Raw genomic sequence first — 11,911 nt, 5'->3', positions numbered from 1 at the left:
TCTCTCTCTCTCTCTCTCTCTCTCTCTCTCTCTCTCTCATAAATGAACACTTGATGAATTACACTTTTCTGTGAATTGAATATTGAAGTGGAGAGAGCGCACGTACACGGGGTTGTAGGGCTGTGCAATTAATCGCATGCGATTTTCAAGTGAACTACGGCTCTGTGTATTAAATGCCGCTCCATCTGAAAGCAGGTGATGGAGATTTACTACTAATCACAGGAGCGGCTTTACTGACGAGATGCGCTTGACAATCACGTGATTAATTGCACAGCCCTACGTGGTTGCCATGTTGACAAAGATAAGTAGTAGACTTAGTAGATGTTTCCTTATTGTGCAAGTGGGAAGCTCTGTTTCGGGGATTACGTCTCTTTATATCAGGTAACCCAGTTGTGTTCCTCTGCGGCCAGATTAAACCTTGCTATATATTATGCGCCATTCATTATTTTTTAGAAACCTCGCACTTTTCTGCTCCATTCTAAAAGGTGTTCTTGTATTCAAATTAAACACGGTCCACTGCTGCACACGTGCCATAATATCGATACAGGGCCAGCTGTATCGATACTCGTATCGTCAAATCTCTGTGATGTTGTATCGATGTATCGAACACAGCACTACTTTGGACCGCATGCAGGGTGCCACCCAAAGTGCTGCTATAATCAATCAAAAAACAATTTTTTTTTCATGATCAATCGTCGCTGTCACGGCCGAGTACTCGATCTCTGTTGCACATCCCTAGTTCAAAGTGCCTTGTATATTACTTCATAGAAAACAAAATTTACTCCGTAGGTTTACTGGCGAACCATCTGCAATGTAAAAACAAATTTCAAGAACTTTATGCAACATGCTGGTATTTCTGTTTGTCCACAGTTTCTGTACAACAATAATACTCGTCAGCAGACAGAGGCCAGAGACGACTTGCACTGTCCCTGGTGCACGCTCAACTGCCGTAAACTCTACAGCCTGCTGAAACACCTCAAACTCTCCCACAGTAGATTCATCTTTAACTATGTGGTGAGCACAGTAGGACACATTCATAAATCTCTGCCTGTTTAATTCCAAAAGTTGAATAGAATCAATTTATTAGATTAAAAATTCCTTATATAGTTATACATAGGGCTGGGTAGTATGATGATATATATCATGGCAATGATATAGAGTGTTTATAGATGGAGATTTTAATATATCTTGGTATGTAAATATGTCCATATGCAGTATTATAAGTTATTTATGCATTAGAGTGAAGCAAGACGCATGAATGAGAAAATAAAGTGTAAGAAGTGCGGTAAGCTGTGAACAATTAAGAAAGAATTACAAGTGAGTTTGTTATCCTGTAACTTATTGTTCTTGAATGCTGTTTTCCAGCCTCATCCTAAAGGTGCTCGGATAGACGTGTCCATAAATGAATGCTATGATGGCTCATATGTTGGCAATCCACAAGACATCCATAGCCAGCCTGGCTTTGCCTTTAGCCGCAATGGCCCTGTTAAGAGGACAGCTGTCACCCACATACTTGTTTGTCGGTATGAAACCGGTCTCAGTGTGTCAGTGTGTTTTGGGAAAAATGCTATTATTTTAGACTACAGGGTAATTTTGATATTTTAGTTTTATGTTTGAACCCAGCATTAAATATAAATTCCCAATTCCCAATTATTAATTTTGCCATTTTTATTATAAATGATATATCCATACAAAAAAAGCATTGTCTCAATTTTTTATTTATTTTGAATTTAAACCTGTTACAGGCAATAGTGTGTTGTCATCACTGACAACTATTTAAAATCAGCTCAACTGCTTTTTTAAATTGAGCTTTCCCCAGTTTTGATGTCAACAATTATACAGGGATGTGCATATTGAATAAGCTGCCAGAATGCCTGTAAAGGTTTTAATGTAGAAAAAATCAGGGAAATGTGCCAAAGGCTGCAAATTGGGTTTTGCTTAAACCATTATGGCCTGGTTTCACAGACTGGGCTTAGGCCATAGTTCAAAAAGGACATTTAAGTAATTTTTTATACACGGTCCTTAGAAAAAAACATTACTGATGTGCATGTTGAGACAAAACAAAGGCACTGATATATATTAAGATCAGTCAGTGGAAGTTTCTTTCAGTTGAAACAGCTCAGACTTAAATTTTAGTCTGGGACTAGGTTTAAGCCTTGTCTGAAACCGGGGGTATGAATTTTACTTGATAAAAAAAAAACTGCTTGGGCATTTGCATGACTTTACTTATTGTTGGCATGTTAAATATAATCAATGTACGATTTTGCATCAGTCACTCTGTGTTCTTTTTACTGACAAAATCTTATGTGTGCTGCATGATAAATGCGGAATTCTCCTGTTTTATAACTTGTTGTGATGCAAGAAATGTTAATTGATCTTTCTTAATCCTTCACTTTCTTTCAGGCCAAAGCGAATTAAGCCAAGTCTGTCTGAGTTTTTAGAGTCAGAGGACGGTGAGCCAGAGCAGCAGCGGACTTATGTGAGCGGACATAATCGTCTGTATTTCCACAGTGACAGCTGCATGCCTCTCCGTCCACAGGAGATGGAGGTGGACAGTGAGGATGAGCGGGATCCAGAATGGCTCAGAGAAAAGACCACCACGGTTAGTCGACTGGTCAAACAAGTACCGTTTTCAACAAGATAATAATTGATAATTGCATTTGAATTGAACAGTTTACACTCTTTTTTTGTATTATGAGTCTGACTGAAACTATTCAGTTCATGCTTCATGATTAGTATGTTTCATTTTGCCTGAAGCAAATCGAAGAATTCACAGATGTGAATGAAGGAGAAAAGGAAGTAATGAAGTTGTGGAATCATCACGTTATGAAGAATGGGTAAAAATGCATTCATATTGTCTTTCTTTTCCTTATGCTAACTGTATTTTTAGAACCTTGATCATAGACTTACAAAAACATCCAGCATTGGTGCTGTTCTTATCTTGCTAACTGTCCTTTCTCCAGATTCATTGCTGATAATCAGATGAGACAGGCAAGCATGCTGTTTGTGGAGAACTGCGGGCCATACATCATCCGCAGGAATCTGTGTCAGAACTTTCTGCTTCACCTGGTCAATCTGCATGACTTCAATCTGGTCACAACAGCAACCATTGACCGGGCCATGGCCCGTATGAAGGAGATAGAGGAGTCACTTCCTGAACTAGAGGAGGGGCAGGAGTCATCAGATGCCACTTGCAATGGTCACGCTGTGTCCTCGGGTGTTTCACTACATGGCAAACGCACCAAAAGTGGAGTGTCAGACTGACAACATTCGGTTTTACAAGACAAATTATGAACATAATGAACGAGATCTAGTTTGAACTCAAATGCTCCATACTTATCCCATGGAATCATCAGTCTCAATCAACAATATCTGTGGCTTAGAACAATTGTTCTATTTCTGATCTGCCCATATACCCATTTATTAATAAGGAGCCCATTTGAGACTTGAGTGAGTTAGCTGCTGGTATTACAGACTGACACAAGTGCTGTTGACTGAATTGATGCAATTTATTCAACGTTTCCAGTGTAGTTTGTCATACTTATGAACCAGTATCATTTCAGCAGTCATGTTTAGTATAGTCTTTAGCTTTATTTTTTTTTTCTGAAAATCCATTATGCGATGAAGTGAGTTACTGTAGAATTGGGAGTACGGTTAGTTGACCTTTTCTGTATACATTTTATGATTTTGTTTAACCACTGCTTTCAGTGATTATTTAGCACATGGTAGCACTTGTGTTACTACATATGCAGTGGCTGTAGACTCAGAATTGTTGATATGGACACTAAGTTGATATTCAAGTTTCTCAAGTTGGATTTGAAAGCTAAGCAACTTTACATTTCCTTTTTTTTTTAATTACATACAGATACTCTTTTTACCTGTTTTAGATTGGACCAATCAGTATATATGTTGCAGTCTGTCAGCTCCTTGTTTCACATGTGGAGTGTGAAGATCCTTCCATCTTAGAATGGCATCTTTGTATATTTTTTAATACCAGTTCTCTTGTTAATTAGCAATATAAATGCACACTCATGAAAGGAGAACTGCCAATGTTTGAGCCACTAGAAGTACTCGTTTCAAAAAATTTTTGTGAACCCACCTAATTATGCCATTTAAAGTGGGGATCCAGAAAAGTTTTCAATCCAATGTAGGTGATGTCAAACTTTTGTTAATACTGGGTATGTGGTTATATAATAGTTTGTTGCTATTACAAGGTTCAAATGTTGTACATGCCAAAGTATATCAGATACAGCATCCTTTCTCCTTCGATTTGTTTCCTCTGCAAATGCACAAGTTTGGTGTACACAAGAAAACTATTTACAAATTAAAGCTGTGTAAATGCTTGGTTTAAATGGATTTTAATTAATTGTGCTCAAAATGCTATGGGGGGTACATTTTCGAAGTTACAATGTTTCATGAGTCGTGATTTCACATGAATTACAAAACATTTTTAGGAAACAAGTGTTCACAATGCTAGAGCAACGATTTATTTAATAGTAAATGCTAGGTTTTTTTTCTTTGTCATCTGTGCATTGAACTTGAAGTGGGTTTCTATCACTGATCTATTCTAAAATGTTCTCTATAAATGGTTAAGTGGTTTCTATCTACGGGCGTAAAGCGAGAAGCCACGCCCTTGCAACAATCATATCCAATGGGCGGAGTGAACGTCATACGTGAGAAGGAATCTGATTGGATGATACAACTCACAAGCAAGCGCCCTTTTGGTAGGCGCGAGATTTAACTTTAGACTTCTACTAATTTACTACAAATCTTTACCAATCCAGTGAATTAAGTGCTATAAGGCACAAAACGTGTACTGTATTCTTCGTTAACGTAGGGCTATGGCTTTATGTCAAAAGCCAGAAATGGCAACCGGGAACAATGGTATTTCAAGATAGCACTGCTGACTGCTATTTGCTGCAGTGTTTATTTTAGAAATGGATGATATCTATGGCAAAATGGAGACACGATTCTTTCTACCTCAGCATACTAGAATCAAGAACTCTTCCGGAAGTGTCTCCGACAGAAGGACCTCTTATGCGGAGAACCTACTAGAGACGGACAGCAGACCCAAAACCCAGGTGCATCCAAAACACAACAGGCTAAAACGAGCGAAAACACAAAAAAGATCGGAGAATTTCACTGGCTGCGGAAACAATCCCACCCATGTAACTGAGACCACCGAGTCCAGGTCATTTTGTGATGATATTCTGAATAACCGTAAAGGAAAACTATTGACAGATGCTGCAATACCTACTGGCGATAAAGACAACTCGGCTCTTCCTCCTACATCACCAGATCTTCCCACAAAAAGCGTAAGAAAGGAAGGACACCATTCACAAACGGTGCAAAAAGTTTCTCAAATGCAAAACGAGGGATATATGAAACGCAGTAAACTGACATTAAAGATGATGAGCAGCGATATGAGTTTGCAGTTCGTCCCCATTCCTACAGAGAGAGAAGAACGTGGCTCAAGTGACAAAAGCTTAAAAGACATTGGTCATTTTAGAGCTGATAAAGAGGTGTTGCCCAGCTGTTTACGAATTAACACCAGTGACAAGGACCTTTTGATTGATCTGCCAGAGGTTAACATTAACATTGGACAAATCCCAGAGAGATTAATATTAATTATTCAGAGTAGAATAATTTGTTTGCTCAGTCTTTTGTCTTTCCCCCCCTCAGAAATCTGGATGGAGAAATGAATTTGGCAATGAAATGAGCAGTGAGTTGCTGGAAGAGATTCAGATACTCAATTTGCAGTTTCCCGTCCACAGGTTCTTCACTCTTCTCCTGAGGAAGAGAACTGCACCTAAAGAGGATATTTCTGCTTTGGGTAGGAAAATAATAATGTTTTTTTTTAAGAACAAACACCTGTTCTCAGCTTAATCTCTCAATATTTAAAAGAGGAGGTAACAGACGTAGCTCTTTATGTTGTACTTACCCTGGGTATAAAAAAATCCAAGCCAATAAAATGTGACCAAGCGATGCTAAAAAATCCTATTGAAATAGCAGATTGTTATTCAGGGTTAATCAGAATTACTTAAATAATGACTAGAGGATTATAATTACTTTTCAGTAAGAGTTGGAGTTCAAACAAAAGGGTGTGCATATAGGATTTTAGGATTTTTTTTACTTTAAAATGTTCTGTTTGTTACATACATTTTTCAATATTACATTAAAAGGTATAAAAAGATCTGACATGATTTTGCTATAATATACTTAATATATTTTGTGAAAAGTATTTTTTTTTTTCCATGTTGGACGACTTAGTCTGCCATTAATTTTCAGAAGCAGATGAAACTGATGATTCCAAGCATCTTTCAGCTTCTGTCCAGAGAAAGAGAAAACAAGAGTTGGAGGAGCAGACCTGTGACAGGACATACAAATGTCACAGGACAAATAAAGGCTGTGTTTCTGCTGATAAGTTGGACTTTGAACAATTTTCAGGTGGTTTGGTCCCCTCTCATGCAAAGTACAGAAACAGACTGAGCCGAACAAAACGCAGGCAACAACAAACTACATTCTGTGCTGTAGTCACTGAACCAGTGCAGAATGAATCTGTTCATCAGGACGCATGGCCTGGTCATCTACGAAGAGAGGATGTTCTCTGGACAGATAAATATCAGCCTCAACAGTCTAGTGAAGTCATTGGCAACTCTGCATCAGTAGGGCAACTACACAGGTGAAATGAGTCCCTGCATTAATGCCAGATGCTTGTTGTATAGCCTGGTAATTGAGGGGATAGTTAACCCATAAACATGTTTATTCTAGACCAGCGGTTCTTAATCCTGGTCCTCGCGACCTCTGCATATTTTGCATGTCTCTCTTGTTTAACACACCTGATTTAGATAACCAGCTCATTAGAAGAGAGCTCCATGAATTAACTGTTCCAATTGACATGTTCACTTAAAAACACAGATTTGCGCTACACCACTGTCTGCAGCGTCTCCACACACAGACAAAACTTACTCCAGAAGTGTGAAGGGTTATTTAACCGTAATCATGCGATTTGCATAGAAGTCACGTCTCGCGCACTTTAATACCCTTTGAATGGAACATATACGCTTCTTTCAAACTAGAATCATGGCAGAATATCCTGTGATGTCCACTTCGCAGGGCACTTACAGTCGAATGGAACAAACCCCTGAAGCGGTAAGAGAAACATACAAAATGTGCAGAGCGGGGGGTCGCGAGGACCAGGATTAAGAACCGCTGTTCTAGACATTCTAACATTCTAAACAGCGGTTCTCAACCAAGGGGCTGGGGCCCACTATTAGCCCTCAGTGAAAAAATTATAGAAAATACTAAAAATTTATATATTTTAAGTCCTGATCTTTAATCATTATTACGTAAATTCCTTGAAGATTCATGTAAATTCACTGGTTAAAAATAATGTAATCTATTAAGAACGTTCAGCTCTCAAATCTTACGGAATTCTTAAATTTTGCTCAAATTTCTGCTTTGACAATCTGTATTGTATAAAGCACTATTTAAATAAAGGTGACTAGTTACTCATTTTATATGAACACACACAGACAAAAAATATTGTAGACAATAGGGGCCTTAAAGTAAAAAAGCTTGAGAACCACTGTTTTAGAGAAACTTTCTAGAATTATGATGTCACTTAAAATAAAAATAATCTGTTTTATTAAGTATTTAAGTATTTTACACCATAATAATGGCCAAATATTAATATACTAGACAATATTGACATACGGAAGTGTATCTCATTTTGTTCATTTCTCCAATGGCAGCTGGTTGAAAGAATGGAAAATAAGAGCAGACACTGAGGAGAGGAGAAGACGACAAGAAGAAAGGAGGATGAAGATAGAAAATAGTCATGGTAATGAAATTGTCAATATAGAACACGTGCAGTTATTGTAATAACAATATATGGTATAACATACATTGTCAATCAATTTTTTTTCTTTAATTTCTAAAACAGAAATGTGTGTACAAATCTCTTTACCTGTAGAGTCATGGGACTGTGGTGATTTTGAAGGTGATACTGTATCCATAGACCATGAACAGGAGCTGTGTAACACAGTGCTCATGATTGGTCCATCAGGAGTGGGCAAAACGGCTGCTGTGTATGCCTGTGCACAAGAGCTGGGATTCAAGGTCTCAGTCCAATATGTTCTCTTTATATTAATGCTATTACAAATATTACAATAAGCAAAATCCTGGCTGTCTGTTAAACCAGCCTTAATTGTATCTTCCTCTGTTTTTTGGTCTCATAGGTGTTTGAGGTGAATAGCTCAACCCTGCGCTGTGGTCGTCTCATTCTCTCCCAGCTGACAGAAGCAACTCAGTCTCATCAGGTGGACATTCAGAAAATTAAAACCCTCAAATCTGAAATCATTAACCAAAGCAAAATCAAACCTGATCCACCTTGTGAGTGACCTTATACGATATTGAATTCTTGTTTAATTAGTTGACGTTTTGCACAAAATGCCTATTAAGAAATATATCGTGATATCAATTTTGGCCATATCGTCCAGCCCTACCTACACCGATGAAAACTAAATGGAGTCTCATGGATTCTCGCATGCATTAAACTGGATAAAACTATCATTATTATTTTGTGGATTGAATCTGAATAATTTTGAAAACATTTACTGTATCTTCTTTTTTTTTTTCATATGAATCCAGGCCATATAAATCATCATCGAAGGAAAACTTCAAGTTCTCCTAGCATTTCCCGTCTAAGCACTAAACCACAGCCAGTAAAACTCACTCGCTTTTTCAAGTTGAGTAGCAAAACGTCTGTAGGTAAAACCTCTGATGGTCCTGAACATTATATACATGGTAAGTGTACTAGAACTAGTTTTATAAGAACTTCAAAAATGTACTTGAATTAACAGAGGGCCTGGTTCACTACAGCATTTAATAGATGTCTCTGCTTTGTCTGGGTAAAGTAAGTACACATTTGTATAACATCTGAAAAAATAATAGAGCATGTACTGGATAGTATAAATATGAACAATTGTGATTATTATTTTGATTATTCATCACAAATGTAATTACAACAGCTGGCAAACTGAAACCAGATGGGCTTCAGAGATCAGTGTCTGGTTTTAAGGACAGTAGACAAGGTGATCAAGAATCAACATGCCCTTCTAAAGGTCCTACTTCACTTGGACAGAGCCGAACAGTCCCCATGTCACTTATACTATTTGAGGAGGTAAGAGTGGAAGCTGAAACGGATTACATAACACTTCATGATTTGTATATTTGCTGTGTTAAATGATTATAAAAGCATCGGAATTAATGAATAAATTAATTGTCTATTAGTATAAATAACTGGTTTTGCTGATTTAAACTCCTTTTTACTTGTTGACACAAGTTTTTAATGTGCTGCCAATGTTAAATGTGTCCCTTAGGTTGATGTCATTTTCCCTGAAGATGTTGGATTTCTTGCAGCTATTAAGACTTTCATGAGCACAACCAAAAGACCAATAATTCTGACAACCAATGGTGAGCAATGCTTTACTGCATAAAATGCACTCAAGCATTTATTTGTTTGTTAAAATGTTTCTTCTTCACAGACCCATCATTTAGTGGAAGACTTAAGGGGCATTTTGATGAAATCCATTTCCAAACTCCTTCACTGGTGAGAAAAAACAATATTTGAAAGCAAATATTATTGTACACCTTTTTATGCCACATACATGGTAAACTACTGTTCACAATTGGTGTGCATTTGTTTAAATTAGCTGTTATCTGATGGCATTGTTGTTATTTTGGATAATTTCATAATTATTTGAAGTAATAATATTATGTATAATTTTAAACATAGGAAACCATCAGGAGCTATCTGCAGTGTTTGTGTGTGGTGGAGAACAAGAGGACTGATCCAGAGGACGTGGCCTTTTTGCTTTGTCAGAATAAGGGGGATATCAGACAGAGTATTCTCCAGCTTCAGCTCTGGGTCTGTAGTGGTGGAGGGAGCACAGAACTACAAATTCTCAAGAACATACTCAAAGTGAGCCAGACTCATATTTATTTACTAAAGCCTTTACTACTTTATTAAGTTTTCTGCGCATGAAATTATAGAGATGTAAACAGTTGTCAGTCTCTAGAAGTTTTTCGTTTTGCATGATCGTGTGTTAGAGCAATGTTGCTTTGTTACGTGTTGCTGCTCTCTTAAATCTTATTAGCAATATATAATATTTGATTACAACAGCTTGTGCCCATTCCATGTATCCTCAAAGATTTTTTTTCTGCTAGTACAGTAACATACTGCACTGTAATACAGTATATGTACTATGATACACTGAGGGTGTATTATTATTATGGCATTATCAGATTAAAATATTTACCTACAAATTGAACTGTGGTTGCAGGGATTAAAGTTCTCCGTCGCTACGACGGATTTCCGTCAACTGGAAAAAATGAGGGGAAAAGAAACATTTAGCGCATTGTTGTTGTTGTACCAAAAATCATCCCCGCCACGGCTGCAGCGTCTCAGTGACAACATAGTGACGCCGCTCGCATCATTCACAGTCGGGTTATTAGCAGAGAACACAAAGCAGAACTTGAATTTCGGCGCGGGATTGCGGCTATTAATAACAATTCTACTCATTCCGCACTTATAGACGGTTTCATCGGGCGCACGCGCCTGGCCCGAAGTTAACTTCCGGTATGTGTTTGTTTATCAGTCTGGCTATGGCGCCGGCTACAAACGCAGTTAAAGTGATGAGTAGACTGAAGTTGGGCTCAGGTGGTTGTGCTGTGGGATGTGTTTCCCATACATTTATTTATTTGTGGCGCTCGCCACAATATCAAAACTGACGGATTTTCTTCAAGGCTTCGTTGAATAAACATGAGCACGTACTGCACGTTTAAAAATCAAAACGAGGCGCGGGTGTTTTTATATCACTGTATTTCTGAAGGAAGACTATCTTTAGAAAATTTTCGATGTCATTTTCATTTCATCTTGCATGTTATATGCTTGATAAAGCAGCGTTTGTGAGCCGTTACTGGGGAAACCCGTTTCTCCCGCTTTAAAGCACCTCCTGCTGGCAGAGAATGAATTGGCATTTTCAGCAAGTCCGTCTGATTTACCCAGCAAACATATTTTGCTTATAAAAAATAATCTACTCTAGAGGGACTACTTGGCTGCTGTTATTGATTCTATTCGGAAGTCTACCGGAAGTTAAGTTAGGGCCACAAAAGTGCGCATGCGCAGTAACGTTTGTTTATGTTATTGCCGTTGAAACCGTCTATAACATGATGACAGATGACGGAACGTATCATTTGCACGTGCGTTTGAGTCTTGAGAACAGTTTGCAAATGTGATATTGATTTAATACAACAGTTCAATAAACAAGTACTGCCTGATTTTGCTCTATTTCTTCAACAAAAATAGTTCCAAATATAGTAACAGCTCAGCCGCTGCACATCTCTAAAAGCAAACCGTGTTTAATTCATTCAATGATGCGTTTTTGAACGAATCTAGTGAAGAAATTTATGTCTTTAATTCATAAAGACAGTCACTTGCTTCATTCCTGAATGAATCAGCAGTTTGAACGAATCAATTGAATGAATGATTCAGTGATAAAATTAGTGATTTGCCGCCACCTGCTGGCGGATTTAGTTTCATTTTTAGCGTATAATTTCAGTTATTTAAATCATTTAATATTTCTGTATTCAAAATTGTATTTTTAAAACATTAATCTACACATGAATGTATGAATTTAATTGCACTCATGCTGCCTCTGAGCCTCATTAAACGTCTGAAAATGTACCTACAAGCCACTTTTGTGTTCTTCTGTGCCACCTCTGTAGTACAAATTAATTTATTAATACTAATTTCATATGATTGGTAATTTATTTATCTTATTCTGCTTCTTATTATATTGTTTTAAATAGACATTTTAAAAAGCTTATAAACATACATTTTTTTTTA

General features: G+C 37.5%; 2 protein-coding genes across 3 annotated transcripts in view; both read left to right on the top strand.

Moving 5' to 3' along the window:
- LOC107669539 (polycomb protein suz12-B-like) overlaps positions 1 to 3,601 on the top strand; it is a 19,135-nt gene extending 15,534 nt beyond the window's left edge. The window contains exons 12-16 of the mRNA XM_016461811.1: positions 871 to 1,014; positions 1,366 to 1,523; positions 2,404 to 2,602; positions 2,758 to 2,837; positions 2,964 to 3,601. Coding sequence (XP_016317297.1) covers positions 871 to 1,014; positions 1,366 to 1,523; positions 2,404 to 2,602; positions 2,758 to 2,837; positions 2,964 to 3,264 — 882 coding nt within the window. The 3' untranslated portion in view covers positions 3,265 to 3,601. The remainder of the gene's footprint in view (positions 1 to 870; positions 1,015 to 1,365; positions 1,524 to 2,403; positions 2,603 to 2,757; positions 2,838 to 2,963) is intronic.
- Positions 3,602 to 4,697: 1,096 nt separating this feature from the next.
- The window catches only part of atad5b (ATPase family AAA domain containing 5b), an 11,705-nt gene continuing 4,491 nt past the window's right edge, over positions 4,698 to 11,911 (top strand). For both annotated transcript variants that reach the window (XM_016461810.1, XM_016461808.1), the window contains exons 1-11: positions 4,698 to 5,585; positions 5,683 to 5,833; positions 6,289 to 6,682; positions 7,755 to 7,843; positions 7,976 to 8,121; positions 8,241 to 8,394; positions 8,653 to 8,808; positions 9,033 to 9,184; positions 9,384 to 9,477; positions 9,549 to 9,613; positions 9,800 to 9,985. In XM_016461810.1, coding sequence (XP_016317296.1) covers positions 4,938 to 5,585; positions 5,683 to 5,833; positions 6,289 to 6,682; positions 7,755 to 7,843; positions 7,976 to 8,121; positions 8,241 to 8,394; positions 8,653 to 8,808; positions 9,033 to 9,184; positions 9,384 to 9,477; positions 9,549 to 9,613; positions 9,800 to 9,985 — 2,235 coding nt within the window. In that variant the 5' untranslated portion in view covers positions 4,698 to 4,937. The remainder of the gene's footprint in view (positions 5,586 to 5,682; positions 5,834 to 6,288; positions 6,683 to 7,754; positions 7,844 to 7,975; positions 8,122 to 8,240; positions 8,395 to 8,652; positions 8,809 to 9,032; positions 9,185 to 9,383; positions 9,478 to 9,548; positions 9,614 to 9,799; positions 9,986 to 11,911) is intronic.

This window comes from Sinocyclocheilus anshuiensis, unplaced genomic scaffold (genome assembly GCF_001515605.1).
Source record: "Sinocyclocheilus anshuiensis isolate Anshui unplaced genomic scaffold, SAMN03320099.WGS_v1.1 scaffold612, whole genome shotgun sequence".
NCBI lineage: Eukaryota > Metazoa > Chordata > Actinopteri > Cypriniformes > Cyprinidae > Sinocyclocheilus > Sinocyclocheilus anshuiensis.
Note: the sequence above shows the minus strand (reverse complement) of the source record. Positions and strands in the feature narration are given on the sequence as shown.